Here is a 17,709-nt window from a genome sequence, read left to right as displayed (position 1 = left end):
CCAGGACCACCTGCCTAGGGATGGCATTGTCCATAGTGAGCTATGCTCTCCTATATCAATTACCAATTAAGAAAATGCTTCACAGACATGGCCAAGGCCAATTCTATGGAATAAATTCTTTCTTTCCAGATGTCTGTAGTTTGTATCAAGTTGATAAAAATGAACCAGCACACTAAGGATCTGAACTCAAGTACTCAGGCTTAAAAAGTATCTTCCTAGCCCAAGCCTTGCTCTTTGACAGACAGAATTTCCGCTTTGTAATTTTTTCTCAGTAGCCTTACTGTTGCTGACAGTAAGTCTGGCACTAACTGAATTTTTTCTCTACAAATAAAAATTTGTTGTGGTAGCTTCTAAGACTTTGTTTCTCTAACTTACAGAATTCCACCAGCATATATCCGGGCATATATTCCCCTCCTGTCTCCCTAGTCTCTCTGGAGAGCTGATGGGCTCTTTCAGTCTGCAGGTGCAAACTGTCTTTTTCCACTCAAGAAAAAAAAAAAAAAAACACCACCACCCTGCTATTACTTTTTCCTCCTCTGGAACTCCTGCCATTTGCTGGCTGGGTCTCCGAGAGGCCTCTTTCTCCTCCCTCACAATTTCCATCTTTGTGTTTCCAGTTTGAATTCTAAGAGATTTCTTCTACTTACTTTTCCAGAACATTTATTCAGTTCTCAGAAGTGACTATTCCCTTTTTGCCCCTTGTTTGTTTATTGAGATTTTATATTTAGAAGCATGAGATTCTTAAGTTCCACAAGTTACTTTGTTATAGAAAGGCTGTCCTGAGCTGTCTGAGGAGGCCATCTTTTCTCTTCTGTTTTTTCCCAGGAGTCTCAGGTTCGAGTTTTTCAACATGGATCTTTTCAGTGGAGGCCATTTTTCTTTGCTTGTGCAAGGTTGTATGCTCTGTTAGTGCCTGACCATTCAGTCCATCAAGGTCTCTGGGAGTGGCAAAGGAGGGGCCACTGCAAACCCAGTGAGGAGCACTATTTCCATGGACCAGCAGAGGCCAGTGGAGAAATCAGAGACCAAAGAAAGCCTTGTACTGTCAGCAGCCAGGGCATGGGGACTGAAGCCACTGGGTTCGCCTACACAGCTCCTTCAAGGCCTCCACAGAGCAGGTAGGTAGTGCAAGTCCTTTCCAAGGAAGTCCATGGGCCCCTGCTGGTGGTTAACATTTCAGGTCTGTCCTTGGACTTTGGGGAACACAATCATTGTCTTTGGCTCAGAGGTTCCCTGCTTGAGTCTTACATCTGCTCTCTCTCCCAGGACGTCAGGACAGCTGGGTATCTTCGTGTACTTCACAGGTTCTCCCAGCTGGCACACCTTGGTTCATGCAGAAGGAATCCTAATGGTCAGAGCTATGTGCTCAGGCTGTCATTCTCCCAGAGTGACCCTCCTCTCATGTGCTTCTTAAATAAGTACTTTTAAATCATAAAGGTAATTTAAGCTTATTTTATGCAAGTTGTGGGAAAGCAAAGGACAGAAGAGAGGAGTAAAACTTGTGTAACCCTGACTCGTTGCATTCTGGCTTATGACCCATCTACTGTATAAATGCTTCTATGTGAAACAGAGTGATGATATGTATACATGCACATATTTTAGCCTGCTTTTTATTACACAACATATGGTGAATATTTTTCTTTTTTTCTTTTGTGTGTATGGCGTGGGGGGGGCACATATGCTATAACACACATGTGGTGATCAAGGGACAATCTTGGGAGTCAGTCCTCATTGTCTACCTTGTGTGAGGCAGGGTCTCCTTCTTAGTGACTGCTGTGTATGCCAAGATGCCAGTCCTGTAAGTTTACAGTAGTTTTCCTGTCTCTGCTTCCCAGTAGGGTTATGTTGGGATACTAGATGCTTGCGCTACTGTGTCTGGCTTTTATGTGGATTCTGGGGATTTGAACTTAGGTCATCAGGTTTGCACAGAAAGCACTTTACCCACTGAGCCATTTCCCCTTCCCTATTGTGAATATTTCTTTATGTTAATAATACTTATGGTATGACATTCTTTTGGCTATGTCATTTTTAACCACAACAAGTGATTATATGGCTATGCTGTAGTTCTTTTAACCAACTGCCTATCATTGAACATTATAAGCTATGTTGGATAGTATCTTCTGGCTAAATCTTTGTACATTCATAATTACAAATTTTTGTCATGAAATAAAGAACGATATCCTTTGCCCTTTTCAGCAAGTTTTACCTGGAATTCTATTTTGACTGATTAATGTTGTAACCTGTTTCTGGATGATGTCTCTTTGTTTATTCTTGTACTTTTTTTTTTGTCTTTTTGAGATAGTCCCTATAGCCCCACTGGCCTGGAACTCACTACGTAGACCAGGCTGGCCTTGAACTCACAGAGATCCACCTGCCTCTGCTGGAATTCAAGGCATGTGCCGCTACGCCTGGCATATCCTTGTACTTTTAACTGTTCTGAGTCACTTGGTTTCAGATGTGTTTGTTAGAAAGCCCGTGGCTGAATTTTGGGTTTTGACCTATTATGACAACCCCTCCCCTTAACTCCAGCAATCACTGTACCACTGAGCTATGTCCTCAGCCATTTCACTGTTCTTTTTGTTAAACATATGTTCCTTGTTATTATAAAATACAGTTAAGTGCAGTTATGCTTATTGCCTGCTTTTCTCTATGTCTCGATTTCCTTTTGTCTTTCTATTCCTATGTTTGCTTCTGTTTTTTAAAAAAATTACATCTATTTATTGTGTGTGTGGGCACATGTGTGCACATGTATCATGTATATGTAGGCATGCTCATCCCACAACATGTAAGTGGAGGACAGTGGACAACTTATGGAAGTCAATTCTCTCTTTTCACCATGTGGGACCTAGGGAATGAATGCAGGTTCCTAGACTTGGCGGCAAGCCCCTTTACCTGCTGAGCCACTTTGTCTGTCCTGCTATTGGTTCTTTAACTCTACCTCACACGCTACATTTCCAAAAGAGAACGCTATAAAAATGTGAAGTGCCTCTTCACATACATGACCTTTAGTGCTAGATGGGAACAATTGAGATACTTTTATGAAAAGAGTACTTAAAAAAATATTTCAAATCTTAAATAACTACACATACATTGTGACATACTCTTATGAGGGATATTTGTCAAGGATGGAACAGATAAGCTACTCTCACAGTTTTAGAGTGCAGACTTTCCCACAGGCACTGACCTTCTTAAAACATTATTTATTTATATATTTTATGTGTACAAATGTTTTGCCTGCAGAAGCCAGAAGAGGGTGTTGAATCCCCTGAAACTGGAGTTATGGACAGTTGTTAGCCATGTGGATGCTGGGAACTGGACATGGGTCCTCTGCAAGAGCAGCTAGTGCTCTTAACCACTGAGCTATTTCTCTGACCTGGCCCGGCACTGACCTTCTGAAGCCCACCATTCTCCTCCACCAGTGGTGGAAGCACACTGGGGCTGCTGGGTAAAGGGGCCTCCACATTGTAATCCCGGAAGCAGCAGAAAAAGGAGCTAAGGATGCTGCGGCTCCTCTGCTTCTTTAAGCTGACGTTGCACTGGGAAGCTGGAAAGAGAAACAGGGCACAGTGAGGCACTGGGAATACATGTGCAGCTGCCTCCTAGGACCCCGACTCCAGGAGTCCCTGGAGCCCAATCCCACAGGCTGCACAAATCTCTGACTTCAGCCCAATGGGGGAGGCTTGCTCATTAACCGTATTATCCTCAGAGTTATTGCCACCTGCATTCTGAGCCCAGCAGATGAAGCATTCCCACCATGCTTCAAAACCAATGTCTTTTCACACACAAATCAAACCTCACTCTCACTCACTGAGGCACCTTTCCACTATGGGTACCAGGCAAGAGTTACTTTGAGACTCAGTTCTTGGGCACTCACTGCTCACTATGGAAAAGATCAACTTCATACGTTAAAGATGAAACATGTAAGAGCAAAGGAACCCTCCTCTTTAAACTCAGCTATCTGTCAGAGGTTGATGGGGGAGCTTTGAACTCTACCTCCCCTACCCCCCAACTCCCACACACCCAAGCAAAAGGCTGAAGGCCTCCATTACAGAGCCAGCAGAAGATGTGGAACAGAGAATGCATGCTTTGGTGGACCAGGGACAGGCCTATCTTCTGAAGATCTAGGGCAATACTGTGCCCTGTCCTGTCCTGGGTGAAGGCAGTAGAGGGAATGATGGATCCTTGCTGTTTATCCAGAGCTCGGGACAAGCTGCCACAAGTCAGAAATAAAAGGCAAAATCTGGCATGGATGGAAAACACCTCAGGGCAGAAGTCTGACAACTTGGAGGGGCAGGAGCACTTTGCTTGGGAATGTGGCTGGGTCGGTTCCACCACATACCAAGGTTGGGTGGGTCAGCAGTGCTTGGGGAACTGAAGCTATAGGTGAGGGACCATGCTGAGTGGAAACTGACAATGAAGGAAATGGTTTAAGTGTGTAACTGTGGGAACTTATCTCTTTCAAAAGCAATTTTGGCACTATTCTTTAGGAGTGATTTGTATAGCACCTTTCCACCCAAGAGATCACAAAACCTTTGCTAAAAGTTTTAGGAATACTTTCTCTGTAGCAGTAAAACAAAATGCATTCAGATGGAGACTCAGAAGTTGATGTTCAAGCAACTGGGTTTGGGTAAAGGGCCCCCTCGGGTATGAACTTAAGATTCTTGACTCACTAAAGATGAGCTTTAGGGGCTGGAGAAATGGCTCAGTGGTTAAGAGCACTTGTTGCACAATCACCTGGGTAGCAAGCCTGGGGTCCTGCCCAAACCACCAACTCCAGCTCTGAGGGGGAGTGGAGACAGAAGAACAGCTGGGGTTCACTGTCTTCCAGCCTAGCTGAGAAAATGCATGCCCCAGGTTCAGAAAGCGACCATGCCTCAAAGGCATGTGTGGAGAGTGATAGAAGAGGGCACCCAATGCCCTCTCCTAAGCTTTATAATCATAAATTCTACCTTCCTCATGAACCCTTGGGTGGCCTCATTTCAGAACTCAAATATTAGGCCAGGCCATTGGGCCAACAGGCAGGGGGCTTTCCAACCATTAGCAAGGGATGGGGGAAGAGTACAGGCCATAGCTTCCATCTCTGCTGAGAACGGGCAGCTAGTACTTGCTGGTGCCAGGATTGAAACCCAAGTGGGCCTGTTTCCAAATGTATGATTCCCCACGTGCCCTGCTGAAGGCAAATCTTGAAACGATTTAGATCTGATTAAGGAGCAGGGAGCATGCCAAGAGGAGAGGAAAGCACTGCAGTAAACTTTTTATCTAATACGAATGCTTGGTCAAACTGTCTCACTATTACATTGGGTGTTTTAATTTTATGCTACTCAAATAATTTAACCATAGGCAGGAAAAGAATATAACTGTTCCCTGGCCGACAGCACATTTCTTTGCAAGTAAACAGTTTGTTCATGTCTTGGAGACAGGGAGCAGTCTGAAAAAAACATGTTCTAAAGGCCTATTTTCATCTTTGGCTCATACAACTTTTCCTCACAACTAGCTAACTAATTAACAAACTAACTTATATACTAAAAGAAGAACTCCAAACTTGGAACCAGTAAGCTACTTAAAATTTCCACACTGTTCACAGTCTGGAAGGTACTGACAGCACTGAAGGAGTTGGTACAGTTAGCTTGAGCTGTATGGCAGGCACCACAGCCTGAGGGTTGTGGACCTGTACTTTCCTAGACGATGTGGTGGGTTCCCTTTCTGCGAAGCTCTGGACCCTCTAATTTCCTACTCACTTAGGACTGGTTGGCCACTCTCAATATCAAGCTAGTTGGGAAACGGAAGGATGTTCTCAGGATCAGCCAGAGCCTCACCCCACTCGCTATTCACTTGCTGTGGAACAGGGCTCAAGATGTGGGCTGTCTGGGTCTAGATCTCACTGTCTTCTACCATGGTGTGATATTTCATCCTTGCTGTGATCCAAGAGGACCTTGATTAGCTTAGAAATCAGCAGTAAAAAGAGTTTGGGTTAACATAAGAAACTAAAATCTGGGGCTGGAGAGATGGCTCAGTAGTTAAGAGCACTGGCTGCTTTTGTGGAGGACCTGGATTCAGTTCCTAGCACCCACGTGGTAACTAACAACTGTCTGTAACTCCAGTTCCAGGGTATCAGATGCCCTCTTCTGGCCTCCACAGGCATTGTATGAATGTGATGCACTTACATGCATGCAGACAAAACACTCATACACATAAAAATAAAGAAACAAATACATACATATATACATACACTAAAATTTGTAGTTTAATGGACAAATGTTTATAACATCAAAAGATTATAACTGGGAAAAGGCTGGTATGAAACATGTCAAAATGTTAACAGTAATTGTCACACTGTGGTGTCTTACATTTCTTTTTTCTTTCTTTTCCAAATGCAATTGGTAACGGGGGAATGGTAAATAGTGTTATTAAATTTTCCTTCAGCGGCTTTATGAAACTCTGGAGAAACCACATCCTATCTCTAAGCCTCGGCCTTCACCGTCACATTTACACTATGTTTTCTACTCCAAATTTATGGCGCAAACAAACCAGGCAATGAACAGTAAGTTGTGTTTGTTGTTTTAAGTCCATGTGGCCCATATCTGCTCCTTCCGATATCAACAAGATATCAAATCTTGGTCAATCTCAAAACCAAAGAAGACCCATGGGAAAAGAAGCCAAAGAAATGTCCACAGCAGACTGAACCTGACCAGCTGCCCTCCCATGAACACACATGTAGTCCAGTGGGTTCTCTGTTCAAAAGTCCTTGCTTTTCACTACCTTTCCTTACATCTCCCTTTAAATGACTCCACTTAAGACATGTATGAGGGGTCTCCTGGTAGCTCTGGTATTCAGGAGCAAGGACTACTGGGATATTAAAAATAGTTAAGGCATATATTTCTGTTATATAGTTTTCTAAATTAAATTTTGTGTTTGGTATTTGAGTGTGTACTCTGTGTGTGTGTGTGTGTGTGTGTGTGTGTGTGTGTACGTCAGAAGTTGATCCTGAAGGTCTTCTATCATTTTCCACATTATTTTTTGGGACAGGGTCTCTCACTGAACCTGGAGATCACTGATTCAGCAAGACTAGTTGGTCAGCAAACTCTAGGGATCATTGGCCTTGGCCTCCCTAGTGCTGGGATTATAGGCACGTGCCACCACACCTGGCTGTTTTTGTGGGTACTAGGGATCTGAACTCAGGTCTTCATGCTTGTGCAACAAATACTTTATCCACTGAGCCATCTCCTCAGTCCCCATTACACAAGTTTTAAGAAAATGCTTTGTAGGAGTAAAGGAAGGAGCAACAACTTTGAACATTAGTCTAAAATATTTCCTTCCCTTCCTGTTTTTTGAGACAGGGTCTCATACAGCCTAGGTTGTCCTCAAATTCATATATGGTCAAGGACGACCCTAAACTCCTGATCCTCTTGCTCCTACCTCCCTAAATTCTGGGATCATAGCTCTGTACCATAACACACAGATAAGCTTTTCCTTTTAATCATACTTGGAAACTGTCAAAAGTCATTCCAGTTTCCTGTAATTTTCCTTATAACCTGTCCACTCCTATCCATAGCAGGCACCTGCCACCTCACTCCTCAGCTTCCTCCATGGCAGATGTCTCCCTACAGTAACATCTTTCCTTTCCCATCTTCAGGCATAGGGTCAAAGAATGTTTCCTTGATTTTCCCAACAGAAGTGAATCTTTGGCCCCAGTAAATGTGTGTATGATTAAGTGATGCCTTTGGTATACACCTCTCTCTAACCTTTCAGCCAGTTTATCCGACATCTTTGGATGTCTCCCAGGTGCCTCCCTAGTGACACACCTAAATGGAGTTCACTGCCTTCCCCTGTTCACCTGGGGGAAGCACCAATCTTCTAGTCTAATCATCTACCTCTCTTTTTTCTCTCATTAAGTCATTCTGACATCATACATAGCTCTTAAATCTGTCCTCAGCGACTCCTTGTCACCCTCCAACCCAGGCAGAGGCCCTCAGCATTTTGTCCCTGGACCATGCAGTGTCTTTAAAATTTATTTCATTTTATATATATATATATATAAAATAAAAATATATACATATATACACATATATATGTATATATGTATATATATACATACACGTATATATACATATATATGAGTGTTTTGCCTGCATGCATTTAAGTGCACCCCTGTGTGCAGTGCCCGTGGAGGTCAGAAGAGGCTGTTGGATCCCCTGGAACTAGAGTTAGGGATGGTTGTTAGTTGTCATGTGGGTACTGGGATCTAAACCCGGGTCCTGTGCAAGAGCAGCCAGTGCTCGTAACTGCTGAGCCATCTCTCCTGTTCCCCACTGCAGTTCTTGACTTGATCTTCTGCAGATCTTTGTCCACAGTTAATTCTCAGCATGACCCACTGGTAGGTAGGTAAGCCATGCTGTGTATGGAGATCAGAGGACAAGTTTCAGGAGTTGGTTCTCTCCTTTCACCATATGGGCCCTTGGAATCAAACTCAGGTCATCAGTTCTGGTAGCATTTGCCTTTACCCCTGAGCCATCTCACCAGCCCACCATTCGTCTCTTAGAAACTTATGCTTGGTAAAGAAGAAGAGATTCTTCTGGTAAATTCTGGATCAAGGCTGGATTCTATGAAAATACATTTTTTTCTTCCTAATGGCATCTGATAACTGAGATGCACTTGCTATAACAGATCTTAGTTATATAAACTGTAATTTAAAAGTAAAACTACAAAAATCTCAGGAAACAATTCTACTCAATTGCTCCAAAAATTGGATATACAGATGGGGAAGGAAAAGGGAGGGGTTGAATGTCCAAATGTGCTCTGCTGGGTGCTGTTTTTTTAGAGAATGAACAATGCTCCTGAGGTGAGACAAGGAGGTGGCCTCGCTCCCTCGCCACTCCCTTACCACCCATTTCCCTCTGGTGCTGTGTTTAGCTCTGTGGTGAACACTGTTCCTGCCAGGCCTGCAGCTGACCCCAGGACTCCTTGTTCTAAGCTGCTCATTAGAAGAAGCACTGAGGAGGACCATTCAAGGAGGTTAGTTGACCTAGCACACAGCCACAACCAGGTTCCCTGAGATGCCAGGAGTCACTGCCATTTCCCCAAGGCTCAGCCCAGCAGGGGCCTGCAGAAGGTCCACCTTCTATCTTTTTCTTAGCCTGCTAATGAGGATATGCCCAGGGCTGATCCCAGCATCTGCCTTTTCAACATCCAGATGGTTGGGCCACGGGTAGGTACATCCTCCCAAGGTGAAGAAGGGAGCTCCTTCACAGAGGCAGACAAGTGATTTTATGACTTAACTCTTTCCATTTCCCTGAGGCCTGGGTGGAAGAGAATCATGGGGAGGGTTGTAGAGAACTGGAGGTGGGGGTCCTGGGTGTGTCTCCTGGAGGGACAGCGTAACACAGGAAAGGCAAGCGTAAGGCTGTTTCCCTGGATATACCCTACAGCTTCTTTCTTAGCCTTACCCCAGCCAATAAGACCCTGCTTCCCACTCATGTCCACACTGCTCATTCTCCCCACAGAGTAAGGGACTTTCCATCTCCCAGTACCAGGCTTAGAGCAGGATCTAGGAATGGGGCTCAAAGTAGACACTTGCTTCTCAGAGCAAATGAGAACTTGATCCCACAGGAGGGGAAGCTTCCCAAACATCTCCTTGATCTCTCTGGGCAGAGTGCTGGCCCAGTAGTGGGAACCGGCATCATTAAAGCACCAGTTACAGATGGGGGAGTATGGTGCACAGCTGACATTTTTCACCTGCCACAATAGCTTTCTAGTAAAAATCCTTGATTTTCCTTCCAGTACTCTCACTTTACCAACTTTCGATCCTTACAATCCAACTCGGGCCAGGTATGGCCATCAAAGGAGGCGTCCTCTTTTTGCTGGATTTTCTAAGGAGCCTGGAGCTAGAGCATCCACCTTTACCACCCAGTGGGTAACACCTGAGCATGAAGTCAAAACTGAGAAAACACAGCTGAGGTAGTTTTATCAAGACCAGACCCTTGTGGAATTTTTTGTTATGTAACTCCACAGACTGCCTTTTACCCTAAGCTAGTATGAGCTAGGTTTGCATCGTTTTCAGTGGCAAGGCTCAGATCTGAAAATGGAAACTTCTCTGATAGGAAGCCTAGAGCTTGGCATACGACCCAGACACTGTCCCTACTTCAGAAGGTGCATCGCAGCTAATGAGACACACCTGAGAACACAATCTAGCTACAGAATGAGCTGTGCTTTGATGGGGTAGCACAAGGCATTGCTGGGGCCCAAGTAGGCAGAAGTGATAGGAATGGCCTTTAGTTTTTTGAGATAGAGTCTTGCACAGGTCTAATGTGAAAGAACACAAGAGACACAAGAGCGTGAATGGTAGCAAGGAAAGCTGGGGAGATTGTTCAGTGGCCAAAGTGCTCGCCATGTAAACATGAGGGCTGGAGTTTGAATCCCTGGAACTCACAGAGATGCCAAGGTGGGCATGGTGGTGACAGATCCCCAGAGCAAGCTGGCTAGCAAGACTAGCCATAACAGCAAGCTCTGTGCTTGACTGAGACTTTCCACAGTGAATAAGGTAGAAGAGTGATGGAGGATGATTCCTGACATCAACCTCAAGCTTCCACATGCACGCACTTCCATGTGCATGTGCACCCATACAGTTGTGTGCCCACACACATGCAAACATGCATACACATATGTACACCACACACATATGAAAATGGAAAAAAGGGGGGCGTACAAAGTTGTGGGAGATGAGAGTGAGGACAGCAAGGGTCTGTGAGCCATTCCGATGAGTTTCGAATTATCATTCGGAAATGGGAGGGACAGGATCATATCTTTATCATCCGTGTCTGTTGTACCTCTGTAATTGGAATGACTGAGATTAAATTTTAAATTCTGAATAATGCAGATTATCAATTTGTAGCAAAGATCCAGATATTTGCAAATCAGATCTGTGGGCCATTTAAGAGCCTAGAGTGGACTTTCTTATTTAGAAGTGAACTTTAAAAAATATTTGGTGGTAGGGGCTGGAGAGATGGCTCAGTGTTAAGAGTGCATACTGCTCTTGCAGAGGACTGAGTTCAGTTCCCAGCACCCACATTGGGCAGCTCATAACTGTCTGTAACTCTAGATCCAGGGGATCTGATGCCCTCTTCTGGCCTCCATGGGCAGGTACACACACACACACACACACACACACACACACACACACAAATTAAAAAAAAAAAAAACAACCAAAAAAAATCTTAAAAAAAAAAAAACATACGGGGGCACACTCTCCTCATGTACACCCACGGGCAGGTACACACACACACACACCCACACACACACACACACACACAAATAAAAAAAAAAAAAAACAACCAAAAAGAATCTTAAAAAAAAAAAAATCTATGGGGGCTGACAGGATGGCTTAGTGAGTAAAAGTGCTTACTGCACAAGCCTGACAACCTGAGTTTGATCCCTGAAGCCCATGTAAAGAAGCCTGATGCAGTGGTGCACATCTGTAATCTTACCCATGAAGCAAAAATGTGCCATTTCATGTCCTAAGAGAGAAAATTTACCAGGAGCTTAACACATAATAAAAATGGTGACTGATTAAGGTTCCATACAGCACCTCACTGTTCACAGTGAGAATTGAGCTTGTATCCAGACAACCATCCTCATAAAGACAGCCTGGTTTTATGGGAAAACAGGTGGGTAGACCCATTTTGGTTTGGGTTATGTTAATTCTAAACTTAGAACATTAAGTGGCCCTTTCAAACTTTACCTCCTATCCAGAGAAGGTTTCTTTGTATGCTAACAACAATAATAACAAACAAAACAAACAAAACTCATCTTCCTGTGTGAGGCTTAACGTCAAATTTTGGACGTAGGTCCTTTCTAGGAAATCATGCATTAAATGTGGTTAGAAAGAAAGTATTGTAATTAAAGACATGAAATGTCCAGGGCAAAGTTCACTGAGGTTGACCATAGGTTTAATCCTCCAGTGACCCAAGAAGACTAGTCTAAAGAACAAATGACCAGAACTTTTGGCTAAGTAAATGCCAAAAGTGGAGGCCAGTGGAGTGGTATGTATCTAGTCAGAGAGGGTAATTTCTGGACTCTGTCTTATGTTTCCTGATCTTCTCACTTCCTTGTAGTACCTAGAAGTTGCAATGCTATCCCCAGACCAGCCACATGTCACATAACTACCGACCTTTCATGTTCTATTGTTCTGACTTGGTTTAGAGTCAGGATGTGAGGAGGCTTTGGAACCATCCAGTGCCTCTGGCTTCAGGACCCACATCTCTGGGGTCTGCACTGATTCAGGCTTTGTGTCCTCAGTGTCCTGAGCATAGTTACCACACACAGGGCTTTGTTCCGTCCTTACTTCTGCTCTGACTCACGTTCCCTGAATCATAATATCTCTGTACCATCAGGGAATATTTAACAGGGCTCTACCCTTTACGGTTCAACAGCTGTTGATAAATTCTGGGAGAGGAAGAATCACTTTCTTTAGTTGTGTACCCTCTACTGAGCCCACCAGCCTCCAATCGGACAGCTCTAAACCTGTGGTCACAGAGGTGGCCCTGGTTAATCTCAGTAGGTCACAAACCAAAATGAATGGACATGAACATGAGAGAGATTTGTGGGAAGGTGGGAGGGAGTGGCGAGTGTTTCACATGTGCACATGTAAGAAAGTATCTGAGAATAAATTAAATTATAAGTAAAACAAAACAGTATTTTAGGATAAAGACCAGCATACCTGAGACTTCCATACTTACAATAAGCCCATTTCTAACCATTCAAATTCCTTCCTAAGCAAAGAAATGGCATCTTAGTACCAGAGAAAGCAAAGGTGTGACTTAATTTTCATGGTGTAAAGCTATTCTCTCACTGGTACAGGGGCCAGATCACCCAGGACAGCATGGTAAAGTGTTCAGAAGAAAACTGACCTATCACTGACAGAGTACCTCCACTCAACCCAACATTACTGAGGTTCCTGAACCTTCTTTTAGGTGCAGCTATACTGAAGTCTCTTTCCCCTTACTCTAACAGTCCTGACTAAGATCATTTTGCTTTTTTCTTGTCACAAGGGAAGAAAGTAATCCAGAGTTGCAGTGATGACTCAGTGGGTAAGAGCACACGAGGACCTGAACTGCTAGGCTAACTCCAGGTTCATTGAGAGAGACCTGTTTCAAAGGAATAGGGCAAAGAGTGATAGAACAGGATACCCAATGTCCTCCTCAGGCCTCCACATGGGTGTGCATACCACACACACACACACACACACACACACACACACACACACACAATCCAGATTTACACTGTCCAAGCACTTAACTGCAGAACATCAAATATGCCCCCCCGGCCACAGACAGACAGACAGACAGACAGACAGACACACACACACACACACACACACACACACACACACACACACACACACAATCCAGATTTACACTGTCCAAGCACTTAACTGCAGAACATCAAATATGCCCTGTGCCAAACATCACTGTAGACATCAGTGCTGTAAGGCTATGAAGCTGAATACTGAAATTGCCCAAGTTCAGGTTATTTCTTCATACATGGGAATATCACAGCACATTACAACCCTAAAGAGACCATACTGCTGAATTCACAACTATATCATTATGGAAAAAGCGAAACACCTTTTAAAAAGGAGGATGAGGGGAGCTCCTCCCAGAGGCCAACACAGAAATGAATGCACCATTTCTTCTCTCCCAGAATCAGGCTCCAATTTCTGGAATGCATCCCAGGCCCATGGTCAGGAATGGGTGTCTAACAGGAAATTCTGGGAAGTCTATGCATACATTACATTCCTTTCCCACCCTGAAAGAGTGGTCAACAAACACAACTTCCCTCTGTTGGAATAAAATGGGAGAGTGCAGAGCAGGGAGAGGCTGGGCACAGACCACACAGAGTTCCAAAGAGAACCCAAACAGCCCATAGAAAAAAAAGACTTGGTCAAGAAGTTACCTTTGGAAAGATCCAATCAGTCCCTATTTTATTTCCATGAGATAAATTTCCCCAGGGAGCTCTACAGCCCAGTCTGAAAGAGCTGTCTCTGGGAATGCACCCACTGCTCTGCAATGCTGGCATACCAGCAGGAGACCTGGTGGAGACCAGGTTGATGGTCAGCATGGGTGGGAGCCATGCTGACCACTTCCTTCCAGGATGGCAGGCATGTTTCCCTGTCCACTTTCCTGGATTTGTTGAGTATGTTTGAATGAGGTCCTTATATCAATCACTTTTGCTCTTCTCAGTGTGCTGATTTAGGGACATCCAGATTTCCCACCACCCTCCCTGCCTTTGCCCAGTACTCTCCTGAGGTCTGTGTCTCATTTCCAGGGAGAACCTCTGCATCTGAAGCCCTCAACTCTTTGCCTGCATTTCAGATGAAATTGAAAAGGAGCCAGAAATGTTCACAGGCATCCTTGCTAGGAAGTCATACAATGAGTAACGCCACTGTGCCCTCCATGTACCCATGCCAGACCTCCCAGTGACAGTGCCTAGGACCACCTCTACCCTGGTGGGAGCACTCTTTCTTACCTCAGCACTTCCCTGGGCCCACGTGGCCAGGGTCCCAGAGCTCCGAAGCAACAGGGCTGTTTGCACAACCCAAGCTTTCGTGAGGCTAGACTCTGAGCTCTTAACCATCACTCGACACTGGTTTTTCACACCAAGAACCAAAAATAAGCAATGGCTTAAAGGGTTTAAGAAGAAAATGCACCAAAGAGGAAATAAAGGTTAAAATTTAACAGTCATCAAATAAATGACGCTTAAAGACCTAGTCTGTTTTGTGCCTAGTCAATGAACTATCTAGAAAATGGTGGTGAGGCTTGGGTGGCAAAGACCCATTTGTTCACACACTGCCAGTCACTCTATAAAGGGCAACAATTCATTTGAAAAACAGAAGGACAATAGGAAGTGTCTGTTACAGTTAGTTCTTACCTTCAACGTGACACAACCTAGAATCACTTGGGAGGAAAGTCTCAATGGGGGATTGTCTAGATTAGGTTGGCCTGTGGGCATGTCTGTGGGGGATTGTCTTGATTACATTAATTGGTATGGGAAGACCTGCTCTGGGCTGTAGGGACCTTACTTATTTTCTTCACATCCTTTGGCTTAGACACATGTTAGTACACCGCAGGCCTGTCAGGATAGATGTTTACTGAATGAATGGATGGATGGACCAAAACACAGAACAATGAAAGCAAACTAGAGCACTAAAAAGGGACAACTCCTACAGTCTTTCAGGAGAGTGTGCCATCAAATGGCACCGCCTTGCTGAGAATCCCTCTGGCTCATAGCATTTCATCCCCCAAGCAGCTGCCAGCTATGCCACTCACATTAGTCAGATGTTCCCCATCCTGGGAACCCAACTCACAGTTCCTTGCTACTGCTTTTTTTGGATATATAATATATATTTGGTGTGCATGCGTGTATTTGCATACACGTGTACTTGTATGTGGAGGAGAGGCTGATACTGGTATCTTTTTGACTACTCTGAACCTTGTTCTTTGAGGTAGCGTCTCTTGCTGGTCCTCGAACTTACTGCTTTTTGCAACCTTATTTCGATGGGTTGTACACTGCATTGCAGTGTGTCATAATTGAACAAATGTGGGGCGTTTACCTTGTGGTTCTGAGAAATATGTGCCCTATAACAAATGCTGCAACTTGCCTGCAACACCAAAGCTAGAAAGATTGGAATCCATTAGTATAGGACTCCTCCATAGTGTAGAAGATTATATAGATGCTAAAAAGGTAACAGTTCCACTTACATGCCTAACATAGCTAACACTGATCTTAAGATGTTCCAAGTTCTGTTCTTTGCACATATTGCCTCATCTACTGCTCACAGAAATCCTATGAGATTGGGAATATATTTTAGTCATTTTATAGACCAGGAAATTAAGACCCAGAGAAGTTAGGGAATTTGCCCAAGAAGGTGACAAAGACAACAAGTAGAAGTTTGTTCAAACCTCAGTGTGTTTCCAGCCTTGCACAGTTGATGATGGAATATGCTGAGGTATGTCAAATGAGAAAAGTCAGGAACAAATGTTGCACATGGCACACTACCATAAACTTAAATAATTATTATATTTACTGTGTGTGTGTTTATGTGTAGGTATGTATGTACATACCATGGTACATATGTACAGGTCTTCATGTGGAGGTGGAAGGACAACTTGTGGAAGCTGGTTTTCTTCTTCCACCATGTGGGTCCTTGGTATTAAACTCAGGTTGTCAGGCTTGGCAGCAAGTACCTTTACCCACTGAGCCATCTTGCCACCCCACTACCATAAACTTCCAAGTTCAAAGTTTAAGATAAAATGCACACTCATGTGCATGTTGTGTGTGCCAAGCACATCCCTGGAAAGTTCTATAAATAACCAGGTGTCCCTGGGAAAGAAATTGTGAGACTGGAGGACGAATGGGAGGGAGAGGGAGGAGGATTTTTTATTCTATTCTGTATCCTTAGAATTTGTATTATGTATTAAAATTATAATTGTGTATCACTTATTAATGCAAATGATAAAAATGCATAAGTGATCAGCATGCAAAAGTTTACATGTACATTATCCCTCTAAAAGCAATTCTCCAGGGGCTGGAGAGATGGCTTGGTGGGTGAAAGTGCTTGCTGAGCAGGCCTGGTTCAATTCTCAGAACCCATGGAAGAAGGAGAGAACTGACTCCTAAATATTGTCCTTTGATCTCCACATATGCATGGTGCCACATGCTCACACCACACACACACACACACACACACACACACACACACTTTTTTAAAAAGGAAATTCCTAGACTATAATAGCTGAGACAAAGTCTGTCTTGATGCTTGTGATGATCGGTCACTGACTGGGACAGGAGAGTGATGTGCACTCCCACACTTGGGTGTCCTGATGCTGGTGTGGAGAACACACAGCTTGTGCAGATCTGGATGGTGCCAGAGCAACTTGCTGTGAGTTTAATCTGCACTTCTTTGATCATGGTCCAAACTCTACAGTTTCTTCTATGATTCTGGGCCATTTCTATGTCTTTTTTTGAGAACTGTGAGGGAAAAGTATACTTTTTGGGGGGGAGTCCATTTTTCTATTTTCCCTTTGTCATGTTGGGAATGACATGACACTAATATCATGGGTTCTACGGTCTTGACACTGTTCTGTATGCCCAAAATATTGTCTGGTTTTGGCCTTATAAGTTTGGGTAGAGTGGTTACGGATATGCAGAAATTTTAAGCTTTCAGGAATTCAACTCTAACAATTTTTTCTTTCCTTCCCCCTCCCTCCCTCCCTTCCTTCCTTCCCTCTCTCTTCCTTCCTTCTTCCCTTTTCTTTTTTTGAGGTGCTTGGGATCCAACTCAGGGCCTCACCCATGATAGGCAAGTATTCTACCACTGAACTACATTTCTAGTTCTAAATCTAACAATCTTTAAAAGATGATTTCTTTCTACCCCAATATGATATATTATTTGCTTATGTTCTGTTAGTAAATACCTTTAAGATAAAAAAAAATTATTTATTTTTGTTTTATGTGTATGAGTGTTTTGCCTGTATGTACGGAAGCACACCATGAGCATGCAGTGCCCATGGAGGCCAGAAGAGTGCATCAGATCCTCTGGAACTGGAGTTTATGGATAGTTGATAGCCACCATGTGGGTGCTGGGAACTGAACCCAGATCCTCTCTGCAAGAGTAGCCAGTGCTCTTAACTGCTGACCCATCTCTCCAGTGCTGTA

The 17,709-nt window shown here is 43.9% G+C and overlaps 1 protein-coding gene across 3 annotated transcripts in view; it reads right to left on the bottom strand.

Moving 5' to 3' along the window:
- Window positions 1-17,709, bottom strand: part of Ctdspl (CTD small phosphatase like) — a 134,894-nt gene that overhangs the window by 32,448 nt on the left and 84,737 nt on the right. For all 3 annotated transcript variants that reach the window (XM_008855101.3, XM_029557177.1, XM_017794865.2), the window contains exon 2: window positions 3,390-3,544. In XM_008855101.3, the coding sequence (XP_008853323.2) occupies window positions 3,390-3,544 (155 nt within the window). The remainder of the gene's footprint in view (window positions 1-3,389; window positions 3,545-17,709) is intronic.

The sequence above is a fragment of the Nannospalax galili genome, unplaced genomic scaffold (genome assembly GCF_000622305.1).
Source record: "Nannospalax galili isolate Female #2095 unplaced genomic scaffold, S.galili_v1.0 scaffold2008, whole genome shotgun sequence".
Lineage (NCBI taxonomy): Eukaryota > Metazoa > Chordata > Mammalia > Rodentia > Spalacidae > Nannospalax > Nannospalax galili.
This window is presented reverse-complemented; position numbering and strand designations above follow the sequence as displayed.